A 26,980-nucleotide genomic window follows, 5' to 3' on the forward strand; every position below is an offset into this window, starting at 1 on the left:
TTGTGTTGGTATTTTAAGCATGTTTGCAGCTTCTTTAAATTTCCTTATGTAATAGTTTTTTTCTATGTACGACATGTTTGTTTTCTGCCAGAGTACATTGTGGCTGGTGGAAGTGGTATGGAAAGCTAGACCTGATTTGTATTCTCTTTTATTTTGCACATCCTTTGGTGTTCGTTCATGCGAATTTCCCCAAATCTTCCTGTCTGTCCTACATAGCAGATGCTGTAGATGTTCATTCATGCAAATTTCCCCAGGTCTTCCTGTCTGTCCTACATAGCAGATGCCGCAAGAACAATAAATTTTGTAAACACCTGGTTTTTTTTTTAAAGGATGACGAGGAGGTTTCGGGGGATGTAGAAATCTCGAAATTTTTTCCAGCGGCAGAAAGGCTACTTTGATGTTATATTTATTAAGTAATTTAGCCATCTTGTCTGTAATATTTTTGATATATGGAAGCGTGATAGCATTTTTGAAATCTTGTTTCTGAGAGATGCTTCTAGGAGGTGTGTGGAGGATTTTTTTGATAGTCTTAGTTTCATAACCATTCTTTTGAAAGATCTGTGTTATATATTCTAATTCTTCATTTCTCTGTTTTTCTGTGCTGGAAATGTTACACGCTCTATCCCTTAGGATTTTTATTAGACCTATTTTTTGCGAAGGGCGGTGGTGTGAGGCCGCATTAAGAATCTTCCTGTGTTGTTGGGTTTTCTATATATTGAGAAAGAAAGTTTATTATCCTTTTCGTTGACTTCTAATAGGAGATTCACAGTTTCGTGTCTTGGAACATTTGTAAATAGGCTGATAACATCCAAACTTGCTAAGATGTCTGAATGTCTACGATCCCCTGGAAGATCTTTTTCCTCCGGACATCGTAGATCTTTATAAACATTGTATAAATAATACTTTTTTCATATATCAAGAAAATTTTGGGAACAAAAAGAAGGATTGGTTATGGGCTCTTCCCTCTCTCTGGCTTTAGCTAACCTATTTATGGAAAACTTTGAAAATAATGCTTTAAACAATTATCATAAAAAACCAAAAATATGGTTATGCTATGTAGACAATATATTCATCATATGGCCAGGAACAAAAGATGAACTCATTGCTTTCAAAGATTATCTAAATAATTTGCATAATAATATAAAATTTACTTTAGAACAGGAAGAACTTAGGAAACTGCCTTTTCTAGACATTCAATTAGAATGTCAATGAAAAGGATAATAAACTTTCTTTCTCAATATATAGAAAACCCAACAACACAGGAAGATTTCTTAATGCAGCCTCACACCACCACCCTTCGCAAAAAATAGGTCTAATAAAAACCCTAAGGGACAGAGCGCGTGACATTTCCAGCACAGAAAAACAGAGAAATGAAGAATTAGAATATATAACACAGATCTTTCAAAAGAATGGTTATGAAACCAAGACTATCAAAAAAATCCTCCACACACCTCCTACAAGCATCTCTCAGAAACAAGATTTCAAAAATGCTATCACGCTTCCATATATCAAAATTGTTACAGACAAGATGGCTAAATTACTTAATAAATATAACATCAAAGTAGCCTTTCTGCCGCTGGAAAAAATTTCGAGATTTCTACATCCCCCGAAACCTCCTCATCATCCTTTAAAAAAACCAGGTGTTTACAAAATTTATTGTTCTTGTGACATCTACTATGTAGGACAGACAGGAAGATCTGGGGAAATTCGCATGAACGAACACCAAAAGGATGTGCAAAACAGAAGAGAACACAAATCAGGTCTAGCTTTCCATACCACTTCCACCGGCCACAATGTCCTCTGGCAGAAAACAAACATGTCGTACATAGAAAAAACTGTTACATAAGGAAATTTAAAGACGCTGCAAACATGCTTAAAATACCAACACAATGCAATAAAAATCAAGGATTAATTCTCCACCAAGTTTGGTCAGCTTTAATAAAAAATATACCTCAATCAGACCTCAGACATTATGAATGTGAACAACAGAATGTGGCATCATCCAGCATTGTTTAAACTTTTGTTTAAACAATGTGGAATTAGTGGAATGCTTTGAATCTGCATTCTGATTTTTAATTTTATGAATAGTCAGACAGCTACAACTGTATAGTATGAACTATTACTAATAATTTCTCTTTTCTTTGTGTTTTAAACTTTAAGTTACCTTTTACCCATGAAGATGTAAGTCAAATGACTTACGAAACTTGTCGGGTCTTTTATTAATTCATTGTGTTTTATATAGCTTATTAAAAAAAAATGTGGTCCAAATTACCGGAATATGCCATGTGAATATGGAATTCTTATTTGTTCAAGGGTTCATGTGAAATTGCACATAGATAGGAAGTTGAAGTTCAGGGGACCATATAGCAAAAATTGTGTACAGGGATATTGTCTATTCCCCTATACAATACCTCTATTTACCTCCATTTTTGGAACTGCAATGCTGAAACAAACACTGACATGTAAGAATAAAGGAAGTCATTTTGCCTCTTTACAATGCTTTGATATGACCTCATCTGACCTCTTGTGCACAGATCTGGTCTGCTGGCTTCTGTGGTGATGTAGAGAAGGTGCAAAGGAGAGTGTTAAAGATGATATTGGGACTGTGGAATATAAATTATGAGGATAGATTGAGAATTAGTGGAATGCAATAGGAGAAAGAGAGAGTGATATAATACAGACCTACAAGCTTTTGAACATGTCACAGAGGAGCTGCCCTTCATCAGTAGATGGAATTTTTCATTTAATGGAGGGTGAGGAGAGGACAAGAAGGCATCTGTGGGAGTTGAGAGTGAATGCAGTCGAGAAAAGGGTGAAAGCTAAATTTTTCTACAGAGAGGTGCATGGCTAGAATGGCTTGTCTGTGGAGGTTTTGTATTTATGTATTTGTATTTGTTATAAAACAAATAACAGAAAAAGCAATAGCATATAATAAATCAATATTGATGTATTTCATTGATTTAGAGAAGACTTATGGTGAAACCAGATCATAAGATAGGTGAAAATTCCCATGTTACTCCTCTAAAATAAACTATTATTTTAATGGCTAATACAGCCTACTTTTGTTTAGGAGTGCCCCTTTTTTTACAATGTCATTGGCTCTTTACCCAAATTCTAGGAGATTACTGAGTGTTTTGGGTAAAGAGTCAATGACACTGTAAAAAAAGAGGCACTCCTAAACGAAAGTAGGCTATATTAGCCATTAAAATAACAGATCATAAAATGCTCTATAAGTACTAGTATCAAGAAATATGCCACTACAAATTATAAAAACAATCAAAAAAACAATCAAAGATATATATACACAGGAACTGAATGTATGATAAAATATCACAATACAAATATACAGAAAATCCCTACAAAGAAAGGGATCAGACAAGGTGATTCATTAAATCCATGTTTATTTAACATGAGCATGGATGAAATAGTAACAAAATTTAAGAATCAGAAATTAAATGGAATAAAAATCAAAAAAGAAATTTAAATTTAGTTAGATAAGAGATGATATAGTATTAGAAACTTCAGAAATATTTGGCACACAACACAGAAGGAGAAAGCATGAGAAAATAAGTGAATCGTAAAGTATAAAAAGGTGAAAAACTAGGAATAAAGAGAGAGTATTGTATGGAGATTCTATGATAAGAGGTGTACTTAGTGAGAATATGACAAAAGCTTTTTCAAAGGAGCAACCATCAAGCATGTTACCAAAGATGTTAGTTTGTAGAGAGAAAAGAAAGAGTTGCTGGAAGAAGCAAAAAAAAAAAAGAAGTGTGACTGAGTTTACTGCTTCAGTATGATGATTTGAATATAAAGAGAATGAATTGAAAAGGGCTACAATTGCTAATGAGTCAAACAGAAGATTGTGCAGGAGGAATAGTGTGTATGATATAGATGTACGAAGTGAATTTGATTATGCAAAAGAACTTGTATATGCTGGATTAATTGCACTTGATGTTGTTTAAAGAAAGAGTTCTACAGTGAGAGATTGCAAGTGCAAAATCAGGGTAACTAGAGGTAGATAGTGATGGAAATGTAGTTAAGTATGTGTCTAGCAACTCCTGGACAAATGAATGTAAGCAGAAATTATCAAAAATGACCTGGTAAGATTCTCAAGTTTCAAATCTGAATATGTTGATAATGATATTGTGCAAAGGTAACAGTGGGTACAAGGGATGTTGAAATGCATGTACACGAATGCCAAAAGCATCAGAAATAAAGAGGATGAGTTTTTCATATTGGTCAGTTTGATGGCCAAAAATTAATGGCAGCAGTGAAACCTGGTTGATAGATTATACAATTACAGGGATAGAATCTAAGAGGTATTGTATTTTGTTAAATATATGAAATTCTTATTCAAGAAAGGGTTCATGTAAAACTACAAATCTGGTGCTTATGACAAACTTAGGAGACAGCTAAGAGTAGTACCAAGGCATAAGAAGCTACAAGGAAAGAATGTTGACAGAGCATGTGAAGTGGTCAGGGATTGTCTGAGGGAAGCATTATCAAACTGCATATCTAGGGTCAGGAGGATAAACCAAGTGGGGATAAAATGGATGAGTAGCAGTATAAAGCAGGAACTGGGAAAAAAAAAGCATTATGAGGATAATATAAAGAAAATGGTGATCAGCATGCTCATAAACAAAACATGGTGCAGGCAAGAAGGGTGATTATTATGAAAAGGAGGACTAAAATCAGATTATGAGAAAATATTAACTAAGCAGACCAAAGGAAATCCTAACTAGTTTTTTCACTTTGTAGCAAGCTATGCAAGGGTATATATCATTACAATATATACATTACAATTGCTGATGTGACAGAGACTGATGAGAGAACTGGAGTAGATGAACTGGAAATGTTCAGAATACTAAAAAATATCAGTATGAATATACAGTGAGATTGGATGGCATGTTGACCAGTGTGCTACAAGAATGTTCAACAGAAATAGCAACAAATCTGATAAAGTTGTTAAATCTAAATCTCAGCTCTAACAAAGTTCAAAGGGAGTGTAAAGTGGTGAGATAGTTCCATTACATAAAGGTGGCTCCAAGGCAAAAGGAGTGAATTCAGGTGAATTGGAATATGACTTCATGATATTTCATAATAATTATGAATGGTGAAAATAGAATGAATTACAATCCTTGAAGAATAATAAAATATCACAATGTTTAAGTTCGGCTATATGAAAAAATAAAGATCTAACCAAAGTAAAAATCTATAAACACTGGACAATACATAATTTGCCTTTGAAATGAAAATAGTGATTCTTTACGAATTCAGATATGAAGAACATGAAAATTACAATAAAATCTGTTGATTGGCTCTTGTTCAGGAGAGATTCAGTCTGCATTGTGTACATAGGTATCATTTGACAACACTGTATTTCAATCTCCTGATTGCGACATGTTGTATCAGCCAATCATACACAACACCCCAGGAGCTATTGCATCACTGACTGATGATCATTAGTATAAAGTAAAACAACAAATTACATGATAAGCACAGTAACTAACTTCAGTGAAATTAACGTACAGATATTTCGTACTGAAAATAACAATATATCATTAGTGCGTCGAAACACACAAATCAAAGAAATGGGAATACAAGGTCATACAAAAGTTGGTGGTTTACCAATTAAAAACTGCTGCCAAGTGCAAGAATATTTATAAATAATTAATTAAAAACTATTTTTGATGGTTTTCCCAAATTCCAAATCTCCCAAACTTTTGGGAGAGAGACAATCATTCCAATTCAGATTTGGTGGATGTAAAAGGGCTTCATAACTTTCTTTGAACAGGCGTTCATATTTAAACCTGCTTCTATGGAAGACGAGCTTCATCCCACTAGTTACTGTGTTTGGTATCAATACCAAATACCATAACCAGACTTTTGAGGTTTCATGTATTCAATATAATATTGATGTTCATTAATTCTTTTTCCACAGAACAGCCTGTCTGTCCAGAGTATGCCAGATTATATTAACAAGGTATCTGGTAAATGCCAGCTAATGATAGAGGTGACAGTTTGCATTTTGTAGATAGCAACAGATGAGAAATTTTCTTAATAGGAAAATATGCGGGACTAAGGTGATAAGGTGAATAGAATAATAATAGAATAATAAGGTGAATAGAATTCTTCAAAATTCTACCAACTGGTTCAGAGATACCAGAAATATAAGGATTGGAACCCTGTGATCTGATAATGTATAATTTGTTGTTTATAGTCATGCCACAGGTAACTCTAAAGATAAAGTGGAGTCTTGTAGGGTGAGCAAGTGTTTGTGTGCCTTTCTGGACAACAGTCCCATTCACTCCTGCATCATAAGTACTACACAAGTAATCCCTGCAGTGTAAATCCAGCAGTAGTGACCTCATACTTGAATTAATTCTGCAAATGACTTTTGTTACATTTGCAGAAAAGTAACATTTGCAAGCCAGAAAAAACTATCACTCTGTTAGTGAAAAAGGAATATCAGCTTTATTTCGGATGTAAGATCAGAGACCAGGACAAAGCCTGGACCCCACGTGTGCGAGAAATCTTTAGATGTGGCCAAAAGGCGATAAAAGTATCGATGCCATTTGCTGTTATTGTGATTTGAAAGGGGGTGCTTAAGGGTCAAAGCTGTATAACTGAGAAGAGACCTCCATATAGCCTTTAAAGGAATGCAGAGAACCGATCAGGACTTCTGACCTAATGTCTAATTCTCACCTTCCAGTGGTGTGCCCTGTTAGGTATCTACTTGGATACTGAACGAATGAGAATGGGCTAGCAATTTGGGATTTAGTCAACCAAAATGTATTCTTATTGGCTTAAACCAAAATATAAAGTGATAGTACAACAAAAAAGAATTTCATGCCAGCTGGTTAAACCTGGCATCACCTGGTTAAACAAGGCCCCCGTTGTTTTTGCCAGAGAACCAGGGTGAACAGTGAAAAGCCAGCTACTGGAACAAATCCTAAAACACACCTCAACTCAACTCATCACCAGAATTCAAGATTGGTAATATCAACATAAGAAGCCTGCATGGCAAAGAAATGGAGCTAGCTGAGGAATTGGATAAGTACCAGAGATTGACATAATAGGGGTAACTGAAACAAAAAAGACAAAAACTGGTGAGATCTTTCTGAGCAATAAATACAAAATGTTATATTCAGGCAATGACAATCAAGGAAAAGGAGTAGTCATAGTATTCAACACTAAATATGAAGCTAATCTTCTTGAATGGCAGGCAGTCTCAAGTAGAGTGATGTGGGCAAATATCAAAATGGTAAACTGGACAATGAGGCTTATTTGTGCCTATGGTCTCACAGAAGGTTCTACTAAGGTAGAAGTGGAGGAATTTTTTCATGCTTTAGAGAAAGCAACTGACACAATGAAAAAGGAAAAGTTGGTCCTTGTGGGGATCTAACAGCAGAGTAGGAAATGATTGTCAGACAAACAAAAATATTTTGGAAAAATTTGGAGAAAAGAGCAAAGCCAATAATAATGGCAAATACCTTTTGGATTTTTGCTCAGGACATTATGACTGGTTATTACTAACACCATGTTCCAACATAAAAATGTGTATAAATTAACATGGAGAGAAGAGGCAAGAAATAAGAAAAGTCTCATTAACTATGTCATTGTTGATAGTGATGTTTTCTCCCTGTGCAGAACACTACAGTGTACAGAGGATTTGAAACTGGAAGTGATCACCATCTGGTCTTGAGCAAGATAAAGCTGAATTTCATATTGAAAAGAAGAACATGTAAGAAAGTTTTAAAGTGAGTAAAAGTTGAGCAGCTCTCAGATGTGAACTGTAGGCCAAAACACGCAAACATTATTCAAGAAAAAAATGAAAGAGTTTAAAAACAGGAACCAAACCTTGAAAATGCAGTGAAAAGCCCTGAAGAAAACATTGATTGATTAAGCTAGAGGCATGTGGTGAGGTTGTCTGCAAGGATAGAAAAATCAAAACTCCATGGTGGACACAGGAAGTTAAAGAGGCAGTGAAGGAAAAGAAGAAACCATATCAAAATTTCCTGGCAAATAAGCCAGCTTGTGCTATTAGAGAAGACAGAGACAAATGAAAGAGAGCTAAACACTGTGTAAAACTACCTAAACAAAAGTAATCGGAAGACTTTGGTAAGAACATAGAAAATAAATATCAAGAAGTGGCAAGATATTCTGGAGATTGTTGAAGAAGCTCAGAAATGGAAGAAAGAGTGCTGTAAAAGGAATTAGAGATGATAAAGATGACATGAAAACTGGAGAAAAAGATATCCTTGAAGTATGGAGTAATTACTTTGAAAAATTGCTAAATGAAACAAGCAGTGATAGCACAGTTGTAAAAAACACTCAACAGGGATGCAGTCAGGAATACATATCTATACATATTCATTCTTAAAGTAGGAAAACCATCAAAAGCCTGAAATGCAGAAAGGAAGCAGGAGTAGATGATATTTGACCAGAAATGCTCACGTATGCAGGTATAAAAGTCTTACAGTGGCTACACTACATAGTTCAGAAAGCCTGAACAGAGTGATAAATTCCAGATGATTGGAGTAGAGCTCTCACAGTACCCATATATAAAAGGGGAAATAAAACTGAATGTGAGAATTACAGAGGTATTTCTGGTAATACCTCTGCATTATGATACTACTGAGTGTTCCTGGTAAGATTAATGAAAGTATACTTGAGAACAGTTGAGAAGGATTGTGGAAGAAAAGCTTGGTGAAGAACAAGCTGGATTTAGGTCAAATAGAGGCTGTTAGGATGAGATTTTCACTTTATGACAAATAGTTGAAAAATCATGGGAATATACTAAAGATCTATGTTTAAGTATCGTATATCTGGAAAAGACATGACAAGGAGCCAAGAGAGAAGCTATTCAAAGTGCTACACTTATATGGATTCAATGGGGCATTATATCAAGCAACACTTAGTCTTTATTTGAGTGGTAAGTCAGCAGTTAGAATTGAAGGAAGTACAGGAAAGTGGTTTAATGTTAAATCTGGTGTGAGACAAGAATGTACATTATCCCCTCTGTTATTCATTATCTATATGGATCACATTATGAAGGAAAGTGGTATTAAACCTGATATCAAAATTGGAGATGTTAATTTGCTTTATGCAGACGAGACGATGTTATACTTTTAAATAAATCCGCTAGAAGTCTGCAAGATTCCATGACTAAATTGAATACTGTTGTAATAAACTTGGTATGAAGGTCGGCAATAACAAGACAAAGACAATAACAATATGCAGAAGCACTGAAAATACCAACTGCATTGTGAATGGAGAACCTATAGAACAAGTAAAACATTTCAGCAGTCTTAGGCACAATTTTTAGTGAAGATTGTAAATTAAATATAGAAATAGACAACAGAATCAGCAAAACTGGTATGTTAGGAAGTCAACTGAATAAATTTATATGGAATAAGAGAGAAATTAGTCAAAACTCTAAATTAGCTGTATACAAGACAGTGTTCAAACCAATTTTAACTTATGGATTTGAAGAGCTGGGTCAGAAGTAAAACACTTGATGAAAGACTAGAGACCTATTTGAGAGACTGAGAAAGATTAGGAGCAAAAACAGATGGCATCAATGGTAATATCATATTAAAAATGAAGATATTGGAAAGAACTGCCATTGTCAGCATCCAGGAATGCATTAGCAGAGCTCATCTCAGGTCGTATGGTCACTATACCACCTTTTTCCATTGGCAGGAAAAAGACCCAGAGGAAGACCAAGATATAGATGGATTGATATGGTAAAAAGTGCCTTAGAAGACAGGAATATAAGATCAGATAATGTTGGAGTCTTGACAGGTAACAGACTAATTTGGAGGAAAATTGTAGATAGGAAGTTAGTAATGATGTAAATTTTTTATGTAGTACTATCATATCCTGTACACCCCTTGAGGGTACACGGCAGGAATTTGATGATGATGATGATGATGGTTTGGAGGGAGCCAAGAAATCAGGAAAATGACTGCTGCTTCTACATGGTACCACTTGTTTCAAGAGTATGAAGTGTTTCGTCTGGTGTCAACTAACTTCTCCGAAATGTCAGGACAGAAAACTACAAGGAACTGATTAATGACTTGTCCTCTCTATATCACATATGTCCTTAAAAATACACTTGCTCCATTCCCACTTGGATTTCTTCCCTGACAACTGCAGCATGGTTAGTGATTAGCATGTTGAACGTTTCCATCAGGAAATTCCAATAATGGAAAAAAAAAATTCCAGGAAAGTAGTCCACTCCATGTTGGCTGATTACTGTTGGACGCTTGCTAGAGATGATTTTGAGCAGTCATACAAGCGCAATAAGTACATATTACTTTATTATATACGAAACTATTGCAGATCTCTCACAAACCACAGCTAATTTTGCATTTTCATTGTCATATTCGTAGCAACTCGAAATCTATAAGAAATGACTAAATTAATCTTGGGCCATGAATTTTGTAAAATTTTGTATCCAGTGAAATCAGTAGTCAACCAATATTAACTTGTGAATAAAAGTAAAAACCACAAAAATGCAATAGGTAAATGCAATATTTGAAATGAAAAACATTAAGAAAAATATTAAAAAATGAAAAGATTTATGAAGAATGTCAATTACAACCCATAAAACAAATGGATAAAAGAGAAATTATCAGACGGAATAAACATATTAATAGAATGAATTCAATTGGACAAAAAATAGACAAACTGATGCATTGAAATATTGTAAAACTAAAGATAAAAGCAAGAGGAAGTGAAACTTGAAGAGACTAAGAATTACGAGTGGTCTGAAAAGTTCTCGACCTCGACCATAGGTGGCAACACTCTCAGGAAGATTTCTTTTCCTAAGTTGAAACATCTGTCATAAGCATCCATGTGAAACTGGAAGTCATTCTATCAATTAGTTTGTTTTATACAGCTGTCTGAAGCAAAAGTGTTCTATATTCCTTGAAATGGATAAAACTGAGTATCGTGCAGTTATAAAATTCTTTGTAAAAGAAGATTTAAAGGCAAAAGAAAATCATTCGAAGTTCATAAAAGTTTATGGGCACTCTTCTCCTTCATTTTCGGCAATTAAGAAATGGGCTGCCGAGTTTAAAGGTGGTCGTACCAGACTTGAGGATGATCCATATGAAGGATGTCCAAAAAGTGTAACAACCCCAGAAATCATTGATCAAGTGCAAGATATGGTAACTAATAATTAAGGAAATGACAGCGTAGACTAGAAATATAAATTAAATAAACTTTAATATATACTTTCCGATATTTCGGAATATCGGAAAGTATATATTAAAGTTTATTTAATTTATATTTCTACGAAATATCGGAAAGTATATATTAAAGTTTATTTAATTTATATTTCTACGAAATATCGGAAAGTATATATTAAAGTTTATTTAATTTATATTTCTATGAAATATCGGAAAGTATATATTAAAGTTTATTTAATTTATATTTCTAAGCCACAGTAATACACTGCAGCAAGTTCAAATATGAAAGACTATTCATGGAATCAGCCTCAGCCCTTAGGAATATGCCAAACCTCAACAAATTTGAATGCATGAGACTGCCCCAAATTTGGGAAACATTTATCAGAAGAACTTCAGCCCAAAGGCCAAGACCTACCAATATAGCCCGCCAGGGGGCACCATCAGGACTTTAGGAAAACGGTAGCTTCCTAGCTTCTATTCTCATTTGCTGTTATGTAGTACCTATGTGCACTTGTCTTTGTATTAAGTTCCCAAGAAGATGACAACGTGACGTTTGCTGAAATATCAGAAAGTATATATTAAAGTTTATTTAATTTATATTTCTAGTCTACGCTGTCAATTCCTTAATTATTAGTTATCATGCAAGATATGGTATCGGATGACTGGCGAGTCAAAGTGCATGAAATTGCTGAGACTATAGGCATTTCAAAAGAACATGTAGGATATATTTTGCATGAAGAATTGCAACTGAAAAAGCTTTGTGCAAAATGGGTGGCACGCTTGCTAACAGCAGATCAAAAACACACTCGCATGAAAATCTCTGAACACTGCTTGCAGCGTTTTAACAAGAATAAAACTGATTTTGTGCATTAATTTATTACTATGGATGAGACTTGAATTCACCATTACACACCAGAATTCAAACAGCACTCAAAACAGTGGACAGAAACCAGTTATTCAGCACCAAAGAAGACAAAGTCAGTTCCATCAGCAGGAAAGGTCATGGCATCGGTGTTTTGGGATGCTAAAGGCATTTTGTTTATTAATTATCCTGAAAAGGGTAAAACAATAACCGGGAATATATTTCCGATCTTTTAACTAGATTAGACGGAAAAAATTTGTGTGAAAAGACTCGGTTTGCAGAAGAAAAAACTCATCTTTCATCAGGACAATGCACCTGCCCACAAAGGTGTTTTGGAAATGGGAAAATTAAGGGATCTTAATTTAGATTTTGAAGAAATGAAATAAAGTGTCCTGTACTGTACTATACTGTGCTGGTAGAACTTCCACTTCAGGAGGTCGAAGAGGCAAGGGATCTAAGAGGATTCTGGTGGATGGGAGATAAAGGAAATATGTAGTATAGTTTGCCCACAGTTTGTAGGTCTCTGCTTGGCGTCTTGCCAAGAATAGTCGATTCATGCTGAAGGGGAGAAAGAAATGAAAGACGCAAGAATTGGTCGCCAACATGCGAAATCATGTGCTTTATAGGTAAAATTATCCAACTGTTATATAAGCAACATAGTTAACTACAATGATCATAAAAGAGAAGTTAATTTTCTGACGTATAATAATACACAACTCATCCCACAATACGGACTGATTGCCCTATTATCAGAATAGATTCTCCTCCTGTTGACATATGGAAAAGTGTCGAAGGGTCTCGAATCTGTGGGCGAACTATAAAGAAGTAATGAAGGACCCATAAGTAGGCAATGGTGTCTGTATAAAGCAATGAACAAGATACATTTCAATTTCTGTGCACAGATCTGGCTAACTGAGACCATCCCAGGACTGTGGAATGTTGAATATAAAGACAGACTGGAGGTATATTATTATCATCATTATTATTACAGACAATTCCAAGGAGTCCTTAGACTCATCGAGGGAGGCCCTAAACATCATATCAGGAACAACTATTCGGCATTTGGACAGTATCTATCACACTTTGCTTTGAACTCATTTACAGTCATGGCACCCAAAACAAACTCTGCCAGCTTATTCCACTCATTCACCACTCTCTCCAAGTAAAAAACCTAATTCTAACACCCTTGCTGACTACACTCTTGCTCAGTTTCCATGGATGGCTCCTAGTTCTCCCATCACCAGACATGTACTGAAAAATTTCCTCTGAATTAATCTTGTAAAAACCATTCAGTAATTTGAATGTCTCAATCATATCACCCCTTTTCCACCTATCAACTAATTTCTGTAACCAACAGATCTTCAACCTGTTCTTATAAGGTTCATTCCAGAGACATTCAATAAGAGTGTGTGTGTGTGTGTGTGTGTGTGTGTGTGTGTGTGTGTGTGTGTGTGTGTGTGTGTGTGTGTGTGTGTGTGTGTGTGTGTGTGTCCCTTGGTCACTCGCCTCTGGATCCTCTCTACCTCCTCACCATCAAGAAGAAACCTAGGGGCCCAGATCTGGGCACAGCAGTCAAGATGGGGTCTTATCAATGCTCGATAAAGAAGAACAATAACTTGCTTATCTCTGCTTGTCAAAGTATTCTTCAGTAACCAAGTGAGCTGATCAGCTGATTTAGCCACTTTTGCTATGTGCCACCTAAACTTCAACTCCCTATCCACCAACACACCCAAATCTCTGGCTTCATCAACCTCCTGGAGTACAGTTCCACCAATGTGATATACTGCTGCTAATTTTTTCACACCAAAATGCATAACCTTACACTTTGCTACATTAAACTGACATCCATTCTCATTAGCCCAGATTGCCAATCTATCCAAATCATCCTGCAAAATTCTGACATTATGTGCATTCACTATTGCTCTACCCAACTTTGCATCATCAGTAAATAAATGAACAGTTCCTCTCAAATCCTTTCCCATATCATTAATGAACAAATTAAATAGTAGTGGTCCAAGAACAGAACCCTGCAGCACAACACTAGTAACAGGCCTTCTTTTGGACTCCACTCCTGAATAAACTACTCTCTGATATCTTTGAATCAACCACCCTCCTATCCATCTCACCAACACTATATCCATCCCCATGTGCTGCAGTCTACTGATTAGAATTCCATGTGGTATCCTGTCAAAGGCCATAGCAAAGTCCAGCAGTATCACTGTAAACCTGTTACCCTTATCCAGTTCAGCCGTCACTGTGTTATAGAACGTGAGCAAGTTACTGAGGCATGATCTACCCTTCACAAAACCAAGCTGTCCTCCATACAGTATCCCATTTTCATCTATCCATTCCTGTATTTTGCTCTTGACTAATATCTCCAAAACCTTGACAACGATTCCTGATATCCTGATCGGGCTGTAATTTGCAGCAGCAGTCTTGGAACCTCCTTTATGCAATGGAATTATTTCCCCCCTCTTTCCACCACCCCAGAGCTGAGACTATATAATTAAATATTAATTAAATTAATTAATTAAATATGCTCTACAGAACTTGGTGGGTAAGAGGAGAAGAGGTGATACGAATGAGACTTGATGAGATGCATACATTTAGCAGAAATACTGCCTATGGGAAAAAGAGAACTCTTTCCTGGAAATTGTATGAGAATCACATAAGCAAATGAAGAGCAGGTTTTTTTTGCATGGTGAGCGGTAAATGAGTGTTGCTACTGAAGTGGGTAGCAATGCACCAAGGTAAGATATGTGTATTGTGTTTTATAGAGAGTTTGGTCCCCAATTAAGAGCATCTTTATATAATACTATATAAGATACAAACAGCATATACAAGGAATTTCATATATGCAGCAAAAAAATGACGTATCAAGTTGCATTCATTTTCAAAGGGAAAATACCTACAGTAGGCAGAAGGATAAGATCTTTTACAGAGAAAAACCAGTGGGAACAGATTAGTGAGATATGCTGGAGGAACCTAAGTGCTAGCATTTATAGATACAAAAATGGAAAGAGGAACTCCAGAAAAAAAAATACCAAATAATAAAAAAAAAAAACTATTGTGAAAAAACTAAAAATGCAAAACTATGTAGTTATTTATGTAATCACGATGCTAGCTTGATATATGAATTCTGCATTTTGCAACAGAGAAGGAATATTAGATAACACACACACTTTCTTTGAAGATATTCTCCTTTTTTTTACCTATGTAAAACTTTTAAAAACAACATATTATTATTATAATTATTATCACATGGCCACTTACACTAGGTAGTGTCTCTCTCATGTTTCATTTCAAGCAGCAACTCGCAAGATGGTATATCATGTCTCTTCTGTGATGGGCAGGAACATTTTTACAGTTTTCAATATATATGACATACTAGTTTGAGTGTTTCAGTTAACACGTTCGCTGCCACGCTACTTTGGCATAGTCTGTTCCCCTACGCCGAGCAGTTTTACTTCTTCAAGGTCAGTACGATAATCTCGTTACCGGAGGTAAACGTCCTACGAGTATACTCGTAGTTGGCTTGTACAGAGCATATACGGTCTATGAGAATACACAGTTTTGATGCTAGCCCCACAAGCCAAGCATTTTCACTTCTTCAAGGTCACTACAATAATCTCGTTCCCGGCGGTAAGCGTCATACGAGTATACTCGTAGCTGGCTTGTGAAGCAGGATTACCCACTACGAATATACTCGTAGTTGGCAGCGAACGTGTTAAATTTTATTTGTAAAATCAGTATTTGAAAAGCAAATAAAGCAAATCTTTATTTGCTTTTAAAAATTTGCTTTGCATAAATTTGCTTTTTTCACCCAATGACTGTATTATGAACATGCGTGGCCACATATTTTTGCAACTGAAAATCGGAAATAGATCATTAGGAATGTATTTAGTTAGATACTGTGTTTGGCACTACAATAAAACTTGCCTACAATAATGCTTGCCCTTGTACAGTATAGTATCTGTGGGAGAGGAGTTGTTTTGCATTATGCACAGTGATTTTTAATTCCAGTTGTATTTAATTACATTGTCACCAGCCTGGTTGGCTGAGTGGTAAGAGCATCCATTCTCCAACCAACGAGCTGCAGGTTTGAATCCCACCATGGGCATGGATGTTTGCGATTGTCTTTAGGTGGGAGATAAATTTCATCACCCAGTATGAGACCATTGACATGCTTACTGAAGGCCTAGAGTGGCTTAAAAGAGTTCCATGTTTAGTTTCTTGAGCAAAATTGTTAAACTATATAAAAAATAAATACAAAAAAATATATAAAATTGAGAAAAATAAATTTAAAAAACATTCTTAGCCCACCCACAGTAAAAATGTACTATGGGTTTGCATATAACCATTTGTGGGTGGGAGCCATATAAATGAACTCTCTGTACTCTATTTAGTAATACAATAAACTATTTGATTTTCTTGCATCTGTAGTACGATGTCTATTGGTGAGGGGATATTTTCGTTCCAGCTTTGTGAAAGAACAGGTGTAATTAGCAAAAATCTGTTTATTCCTGTGAATAAAAATGAATATCTCTATGTTTAGCAAAAAAAAACTGCATTGGTGATCTCCACCAAAATATCAGCATAATGCATGACATCATTTGCAACTTGTAAAATAATGCAATAATGGTTTCTAAAATAAATGTCTACATAAAAAAGGAAATTACTGATGTAATACGAGAGTGGACTGAAAGGTTCTCAGCCTCGACTATACATGGCAACACTATCGGAAAGATTTTTTTTTCTAAGTTGGTACATCTGTCACAAGTATCCATGTGAAATTGCAAGTCATTCTATCAAGTAGTTGTTTTATACAGCTGAAGCAAAAGTGTTGTCTGTATCCCTTGAAATGGATAAAATTGAGTATCATGCGGTTATAAAATTCTTTGTAAAAGAAGGTTTAACACCAAAAGAAATTCATTCAAAGTTCATAAAAATGTATGGGCACTCTTCTCCTTCATTTTTGACAATTAAGAAATGGGCTGTTGAGTTTAAACATGGATGTACCAGCCTTGAGGCTGATCCACGTGACTTCCAAAAAGTGTAACAACACCAGAAATCACTGCTCAAGTGCAATATGGTATTGGATGACTGGCGAGTCAAAGTGCGTGAAATTGCTGAGACTAAAGGCATTTTAAAAGAACATGTAGGATATATTTTGCATGAAGAGTTGCAAATGAAAAAGCATTGCACAAGATGGGTGCCACGCTTGCTCACAGCAGATCAAAAATGCACTCGCATGAAAATCTCGGAACAGTGCTTGGAGTATATTAACAAGAATAAAACTGATTTTGTGCATCGAATTATTACTATGGATGAGACTTGGATTCACCATTACACACCAGAATCCAAACAGCACTCAAAACAGTAGACAGAAGCCAGTTATTCAGCACCAAAGAAGACAAAGTCGGTTCCATCAGCAGGAAAGATCATGGCATTGGTGTTTTGGGATGCTAAAGGCATTTTGTTAATTAATTATCTTGAAAAGGGTAAAACGATAACCGGGGAATATTATTCTGATCTTTTAACCAGACTAGACGAAAAAATTCGTGAGAAAAGACCTGATTTGCAGAAGAAAAAACTCATCTTTCATCAGGACAATGCACCTGCCCACAAAGGTGTTTTGGCAATGGAAAAATTAAGGAATCTGCACTATGAATTGTTGGCACATCCACCCTATTTCCCAGATTTGGCTCCCTCTGACTTCTATCTCTTCCCTAAACTAAAATTCTTCCTGAATGGTCAGCATTTTTTTTCGAATCAAGAAGTGATTGCAGCTGTAGAGGGGTATTTTGTAGATCTTACTGAGAACCACTACAGGGATGGGATAATGGCGCTGAAATAAATGTATTAGTCTTAAGGGAGATTACGTTGAAAAATAAAAATAATTTTGAAATTATAAATTTGTTTTTTCATTGTTAGGCCAATAACTTTTGAGACCACTCTCGTATATTACTATAAAGAAAAGTGTACAGTGTTCAAAACAATCATTATTGAATAAAAGAAATTCTTCTTAGAAAATAAAGTAAAACAGAAATAAAAAATTGAAATAAGTACACATAACAAGCAGAACAATTTGTAAAAATGATTTGCTCACTTAGCAGTCCATTAACATACACATATGCATGCCACACCTAGACGAATCAGTCGACTGAGATTATTACTTCAATGGATAAGTCTTTCCCTATAGCCATTACTAAGCTACCAATATATACAAGCACTGTTTATTATTGATTAGTTATTTATATTTCCCAAACAAATCTCTTTCCTTCTTCTTGTGTTTTATTATTTTTTTTTAATTATGCAGATCATAAATATGAACATGCATGTCTAGAAATTATAGGATGATGTGTAATTAGCTCCACCATACCAATTTATTAGACACACACGACATCATAACTGTAAATTATTAGTAATTCATCTGACTCTAATGAAATTATTTCTATTCCCATCAGTTCTTTTCCTTCTTTATCTCCATGTCAGAGCCTCCATAACTCAGTCAATATAGACGAAGTCTTATGGTCAGAAAGACCTGGTTCGATTCCCATCAGTGATGTGAGGAACATTTATCTGTCTCTTTCGACAAAAGGTAAGCCAGTCTCATATGGAGGTAGGGAGTTTTTTCACCTGGAAACTTGGGTTTTTCATCCCCCAGAACAGGCAAACCAGTCCCATGAACACACATCTACAGACATAGGACACACCAGGAGGCACAGGGCTAACCACCTTCTCCTCGAGTTATGGTTGCAGTTGCAAAGTCCAAGAATAGTTGGAAAGGTCATGGGCGTTTAAGTGCCTGTTAGGATCACTGATGGATGAATGATGGATATCCATGTCATTTTCACATGGCTCACATCTCATCAATGTCAGCCACACATACGCCTTTCAGTAAATTAAATACACCAACCAAATATAGGATTCTCCTTAATTACGATTGCTAATATATCCCTGAAATAAGTACATTCCTACACCCCCTCTCCGAATAGCAATTTTGGTTTCAACTGAAGAACCTGTCATGATCGTTCGATACACAAACAAGAAGAATGAGAAAACATTTTATGTCTGACAGAAAGGGTTAAGGACAAACTGACAGGTTTTGTCCCAACCCAGTGTAAATATGATAATTATTTTGTCATGAATTAATGTTTATTTCGATGTAAAGTGAAATTATTAAACTCATTTCCTATAATTCATTCTGAGATTGAAAGCTGTATTTTAAATTGGTAGCAAATGGTTGCAAAAATAGGCATTCCCAACTTTCAGGGAAAATTGATGAATTAGGAATATAAGTTGGTACAAAAGACAGAGTAGACACTCAAGCTTCTGTACTAGGAAATGGAGTAGATCAATAGAAAAAGAGGATTATTTTTAACAGGTCAATATCTCCATTTTTATGGAAAGTTCTGGGACACCTTCCAAATATGGGAGTAATATTCTGCTGCTGAGTGGATCAGACACATATTAAATTGCTAAGGAAGGAAGCCCCGTTTTTTTGGATACTGGGCTCCCTCACCAGAAGAGAAATTTACAGCTACTATTTAACATCAATAGGAGATTTCTTCTTGTGTGAAGACTAGTTGGAATAACTGAATGCAAAAATCAGATGAAGATTATTTTTTGTCTGTATGAAATAACAAATTACAGCAACAAGTTTCAGTAGAATTAAAATTAATTATTATTCTCCCACTGTATAATGGCATGGAGATCATGATTTAAGAACTACTGTAAATGCGCTCTTGCAATATCCTTGATTTGTACATTACAAGTTTTAGAAAAGTATTATCAGCAGCAACACTATAAATAAAGTTAGTAATTAGTCAATGACTGATGTATAGAAAGAAAAGTGAATGAAAGAACACAATGCTGGTGCATTCCAGTATTCTGGATGAGTTGGAGGATAAAGTCATTTGCCATCATATGATGGCAAATGACTTCTTTATTTCTAATTAAAAACTGCAGGAGGAAAACCAAAGAATGGGAATTTTCTCGGGAGGCTTTTTTTGCCAAACTTGATGAAATGCACTGGAAATGATAACGACAACTTAGGTTACACAAATCTTTCCAGGGCACTTGTCCAGAGGTGAGTAACATAAGTTACAATATCTCCAATAGATCAGCTTGGCAAAATCTATACTGGTGATCACCAAAGAGGCCTCATGTGTTGCAGAGGTGACTTACAAGATTTCTGTAAGGTCTAAGGCAAATGCAATAGATCAATAGATGGTGTTACAGGCATATCATACCTTCTTAGAATAGAATGAATATGAAGCAATTTTATTTTCAGGTTGTGAGCTACATTCTTGTAGAACAGGAATATATAAAAAAAAAGGCAACATAAGCTCTGAAGTACATTTTGATTAGTACAACTGGAGGAATAGAAATCAGAAGATATTTTTGGTATTTATTGGTATTGCAAGAGGCATGACGTGTATACCGAGTAAATGTTCCTTGGTCATCTGCATAGGAGTTGGAAGGAGATTAGTTCTGACTTTGAACAATTTATTACAGGAGAAACAATAGAATACTATTATTAATAACTTTGATGAGGAACCACGAAGCATAACATTTGGAAATGAGACAAGTTCTTCACAACTTGCATTTTTCAAAGCCTGCTTTGAACTAGTTTATGAACCCATAGTCTCGTTTAAATATCAGAATAAGTTTTAATGTTTTTGTTTTGTTTTTGTTACCTGGTGTGAGATCATCTGCTTATTAGGGAGCCTGAGTGGTTTGAAAGATCCATGTTTAGCCTGCAGAGCACAGTTACTTACCACATTATCTAGCCTGCATCCCACACACACAATACTAATGCCCAACTGGCTCATAACTTTTCACAGGTAACATTCATAATTTTCACATATAACTCTTTCTTTTCACTTTTTCTTTCACACAACTCTGATACATTTTCAGGGGTACTTAAAGTAGTGATAGATGCGAAAGGAGGTTATCACAACTCAGATGAGAAGATGGTTCCATTTACAATTTCTAAAATTGCTGCAATTATAGGATCATAAACTAGTCCAAAGCCTGTTTATGATACTATACAACTGTTTGACAGTCCCACACATACCTTCATTTAGAGGAGAGACAAAGAGAAGACCCTTTGATCTTTACACCTCTTTCATTATTATTATTAATGACACTTCCAGGTAGTTCAAGGGCTCATTGAGGGAAGGTGCCTACTCTACAGCTTTGTCTCCAGCATTCAATCAACGAACCGCAACTAGACAAATGCCATCTACCATCTATAGTGGACCTAACCTACTCACGCTAGTATTTTCACAATCGCAAACAACCATGCCCACAGCGGGATTTGAACCCACAGCCTTTTGGCTGAAGAGCGGATACACTAACCACACAGCCAATCAGGCTGGCATTATACAAGGATTTTGATGGGTCTAAGTCCAGGGGCAGGGACCTAACCCAAACTCTTGAGGATTTATCTAAAATAGCAAGATTAATCTAATTAAAGCTATGAAGCTATTAGAATATTAGGAATATAGAGGAATACAATGATCAGCATACTCATGAGAAGTACAGAGTGCAAGCAAGAAGTCCACTACACTATATATACCTAGTGTAGCAGACTTCTCTTTTACAGTGTGTGTGTGTGTAGTTATATATAGGGACTTCTGTTTTGTAGTATAAGTGACAAATTTAAATAATAATACAATAAAGCTTTAATGTAATTAAATTTAATCATGGTTTAAATTCACTAAATAATTTTCTGAATGATTCTTGTAATTAATTTCAGAATATTAATTAGCACGTTTTATTTAAATTTATTTTGGAAAGAAGCCTGTAGCATAATGGCACAGCATTAAACACACTTACCTTATATAGATTTTCTATGCATTCTGTTAGCTGCACTTCATCTGCTAATAAAAGTGGGACTTCTGCCTCCTCAGACCTTTATAAAAGATCAAACTTATAATGTGAAAACATTTTTGTGAAGTAGAAAAAAATGATTTAACAAAGAAACAAAAAGAAAAAAAAAAGAAACACTATTATAAGCAAAATTATTTAACTAAGTTGTAAAAACATTTTAGAACCAAGAATCTGCACCTAGTCATTTTATATAATGGTTCTCCAACATGACTTGTGTAAGTCTCAGTGTGTTGTCAGTGTAATGTATTATATATAAATAACAGCACCCTTCCTATCCTCAAACTGTAGTTTTCACTATCTACTAAAAAAAAAAAAGTGGCGGAATTCAGGTCAAGGAGTGGTGGTTGACACTTGACGAAAACTTAACCACTGAAGCAGAATGAACTCTAACCAACCTAAAGATACATGCCGGCTCGACCGTCACCCAGTCAAACAAGGGTCGCGCCCAATATTAGGGGAAGCAAGATAGTGAAGGCGCTATTGGAACAAAACATCACCTAATAGACAGGAAAAACATAACAAGCATAGGAACATGGAATGTAAGAACTCTTCACCAAGAAGGAGCATTGGAAATACTACTGCATGAATTAGACAACTACTGATGGGAAGTGATTGGACTCTGCGAAACCAGATGGACTGGAAAAGGAGAATTCCACCATGGACAGTACAAAATCTTAACTTCAGGCAGGGAGGACAACAAACACCAAGAAGGAGTAACATTATATTAAAACCAAAGGCTCAAAACTCTCTATTGTCCTACAATCCTATCTCACCTAGGATAATTAAAGCAAGATTTAAAACATCGATTGGATCACTAACTATTATTCAAGTATACTCACCAACTTTGACATCATCATCAGAAGACATTGAGGAGTTCTGTATAGATTTTCAAAAAGCAGACATCAAGTCAAAATCTCCTAATTGTAATGAGAGACTTAAACGCAAAAGTAGGCAAAGACTGGGATACCTGGCCAAGAGTAATCGGAAAGTTCGGGTATGGAGAAAGCAATGAACATGCTGAAAGACTGCTAAACTTCTGCTCAAATAATAGACTAATAATAACCAAAACTCTCTTTAAACATGCAAAACCCCAAAGAAAATGGACATGGATATCACCAGACAGACAAACCAAGAATATGATAGACTATATTATTGTAAACCAAATCAAGTATCCTAAACTGCAGATCATTTTAAAAACCTTTCTTTTAGGGTTACACGGTGATCAGCATTCATTTTAAAAATTTTATGGAATTTACAAACGTGTTAAAAAACTTTATTTATTATCCCGACGTTTCGATCTTCACATCAAGATCATCATCTGGAGCGTACATAAGTATACAGAACAAGCTGAGTTACATCATTAACTGTAAGCTAGAGAAACAATGATTTGATCACATGTTATTCTAGTGGCATGACCTCTGGTGAAAAAATAAAAAATAAAAAAAATAAAAAATAAAAAAAATAAAAAAATATTAAAAATAAATAAATAAATAAATAAAAATAAAATAAAATAAAATAAAATAATGTTTACATCAAGCTAAATTCTATTTTTACAATGACAGGAATAAACATTCTTTTAGATGGTTTTCTTTCAGAAACAATTGGTGTCCTATTTTTAGTATTACAAGTATTACAATTCTTATTTTTGATTTACAATACTGGATTTTCTACAGTCCTGTTTATAGTTCTTCTTGGTGAGGAAGGTCGAATATATACCTTCCAAATGTTTGGGATTTTTAAACCATCATTGTTATTCAGATTGGGGTGGTTGCTGATAATCTCACAGGCTTCCTTGAATTTCCGTTCATACCAGGTTCTAGTGTGATGTAGACAGCTGGTGGTTTTCCAGTCAATTCTGTGTAAGGTATTCAGGGCATGATCGGAAAGGCCAGCTTCACCATAATTATTATATTTAATGTGTCGTTTATGTTCTTTTTGTCTAATAGGAATAGTGCATCCTGTTTCTCCTATATATGGTATGTTGCAAGTACAATAAATCTGGTATACTCCAGGGTGAGCTAGTGGAGGGAGCGGGTCTTTGGATGAGTTGAGTAAGTTTTTTAATTTTGCAGGAGGTTTAAAGGTGGCTTTGAGGTTGTACTTTTGTAGTACTCTGTTTATTTTGTCTGATATTCCTTTAATGTAGGGAATGGTTATAGTTTTACTGTAGTCTGGTTTGTCTTTGTTTTTTATTGTGGTTTTGTAGAGAATTTTGTTTATAGTATTTTGGCTGTATCCGTTTTTTTGTAGGTTATTACTGATAATTTTAAACTCGTCTTTCAGTGCCTGTTCACTGGAACAAATCGTCTGAGCTCTGTTTTTTAGCGTGTTGATGACATCTAGTTTTTGTGTTGGGTGGTGGAATGAGTTTATGTGTATATATATTGTCCCATATGTGTCGGTTTTCGGTAAACAGTGAAGGAAAGATTGCCCAAGGGAAGACGTGTGACAAGTGTATCTAGAAATGGAAGTGTGTTGTATTTTTCAATTTCAATTGTGAACTGTATGCGTTTGTGTTGTTTGTTTAGGTGACTAAGGAATGTGTCTAATGTCTGGCGGCCCTTCTCTGCAGATTGTGGATCAGACCATAATCTAGTATTAGCAAACCTAAGAATAAAGTTAAAATCTGGAAATAATTTTAGAGTCAAAAGGAAACTGAATGTAAAAAAACTACAAGACAACAATATTCTAAGAAAATATCAAGAATTCATTCCTGAAGGAACTACCAAAACAGAATATAAACATCGAAGAACATTGGTGCAAATTAAAGGAAATAATATTAAAGTTGGCAGAAAAAACAATAGGTTACACAAAAAGAGGAAGTAAAAAGGATTGGATCTCGAATGAAGTAAAAGGTTAAGCGATCAAAGGAAAAGCATAAAACTAAAACAGAACTATAACAGAAATGAATATAATAGATTAACTAGAGAAATTAGAAAACTAGTTAAAAGAGACAAGAATAACTGGTTAGAAGAAAAATGCAAAATGGCAGAAAAGCTATCAAAAGAAAATAACCTTCATGGATTATATAAACAAATAGACAAAATTAGTAAGACACGGACAACAAAAACTATAATGATCAAAAACAAAGAGGGACAACTAATTGAAAGTAAAACAAAACGAATGGCCAGATGGGAAGAATACTTCAAAGATTTATATAATAAAAACAGCTCTCAGGATATTATGAAATGGAAGAGGAAACAAATATCTTTACCAAAGAAATAATAGCACACAGCATAGAAAAACTCAAAACTAGGAAAGCACCTGGAATTGATCAAATACATGAAGAATTCTTAAAAGCAGGAAAGGAACAGCTTTTGGAATCATTAAACATTATTCAATCCGTAGAAGAGAACTATGGAAGAATTCGGAATTCCCAACAAAACCATAAGAATAATAAAGAATCTGTATGAGAAATCTGAAAGTGCAGTAAATGGAGGACACCTTAACCAACTGGTTCCACACAGAGAGCGGAGTAAGACAGGGATGCAATCTGTCACCAGACCTGTTCAATCTTACACTTGAAGAAGCAACCAATAAGGCCTTAAACGACGAAGACTCTGGAATCAAAATATATGGGAAAAATGTGACAAATTTAAAATTTGCAGATGACATTGCATTACTTGCAAGCACAGAAGAAAATCTACACCGAATTTCTGATAAAATAAAGGAGTGTATAAAATCTGGATTAAACATAAATATAGACAAAACAAAAATTATGCAACTAGGAAAAAGAAGCACCAATCTAAAAATTGAAATTGATAGTAAGAATCTAGAGCAGGTAGAAAACTTCACCTACCTTGGAGGAGTTATTAAGTACAATGGTAAAATTATAAAAGATATAAATAGACGAATCAGTCAAGCATCCCAAATTTTTGGATGACTTAATAAAATATGGAAGTCAAGAGACATCAAACAAGTAACAAAAGTAAGAATTTATGAAACAATGGTCCTCCCAATACTCCTCTATGGAAATGAATGCTGGAATCTCAAAAAGGCTGAAGAGAAAAAATTATTAGTTACTGAAATGGGTTGGCTAAGAAGATTACTTGGAGTATCTTTGCTGGATCGACTAAGAAACGAAGACATAAGAAACGACTAAAACAAGAAATAAAAATAATAAACAAAATCCAAGTAAGAAGACTGTGATGGTTTGGTAATGTGACCAGAATGGGAACAGAAAGACTACCATCTAAAGTCCTGAATACAACGATGGAAGGTAAAAGATCCAAAGAATGGCCCAGAATTAGATGGACAGACAAAATAAAAGAGGACCTGAAAACCAAATCACAACAAGCGACACCAAACTGGACAGAATTGTTCAGACTCTCCCGGAACAGACAAAAGTGGAAAGAGTTCATTCGGCCTCATCATCATCCACATAGATGATGGAAGAGAGAAGAAGAAGAAGACCATTCCTATTAGGGAAGTATTTAGTTTCATCACAGTGTTATGAAGTTCAATAACACTGTCATTTTAATTTCTTTTCAAACGATAAAAGAATATATACATTAAATCATATGAGCCTGATATAAATACCAAGAGAATATTAAGTATATAACTTAAGTTTTTCTGCTGGGTTGGAAAGTGTTACAGATGACAAGAAATTATTTTCTTGTTTTTATGCTTTTTTTTTTTAAATATTAATCTCATATAGGAGGGGTAGAAGTATCTATAATATATCAGTGCTACAGGATTTTTTGTTGTGTTTTGTTTCTGTTTGTTTGCTTATGTTTTTATTAAACCTGTGTTTTGCTTATCCTAGCATAAGCAAACAAAAGATTGTGTATTAAGTATTTTCATGACTATGCTACATGCACTGTATATAAAGATAGCAGTTGACTTCAAGTTGTAAAATCGTGAATGAAAGGAATTTTATAAATAAATACCTTTTATACAGATTTTACAAGTAAGCTAAATCCAACTAAAAATACTTATGTTAATATAGAAATTTGATGTGAATTAAATTGGGAATAATGTTTATTTGAATTTTTGTTGAATATTGTAAAAACAAAGGGGT

General features: G+C 34.9%; 1 protein-coding gene across 1 annotated transcript in view; it reads right to left on the reverse strand.

Annotated features, from left to right (window-relative positions):
• The window catches only part of Tango6 (transport and golgi organization 6), a 410,302-nt gene that overhangs the window by 203,013 nt on the left and 180,309 nt on the right, over positions 1-26,980 (reverse strand). The window contains exon 9 of the mRNA XM_090391522.1: positions 21,907-21,982. Coding sequence (XP_090247648.1) covers positions 21,907-21,982 — 76 coding nt within the window. The remainder of the gene's footprint in view (positions 1-21,906; positions 21,983-26,980) is intronic.

The sequence above is a fragment of the Typopeltis vanoorti genome, chromosome 4, assembly GCF_054136105.1.
Source record: "Typopeltis vanoorti isolate ZY-2024b chromosome 4, IOZ_Tvanoo_1.0, whole genome shotgun sequence".
NCBI classification, from domain to species: domain Eukaryota; kingdom Metazoa; phylum Arthropoda; class Arachnida; order Uropygi; family Thelyphonidae; genus Typopeltis; species Typopeltis vanoorti.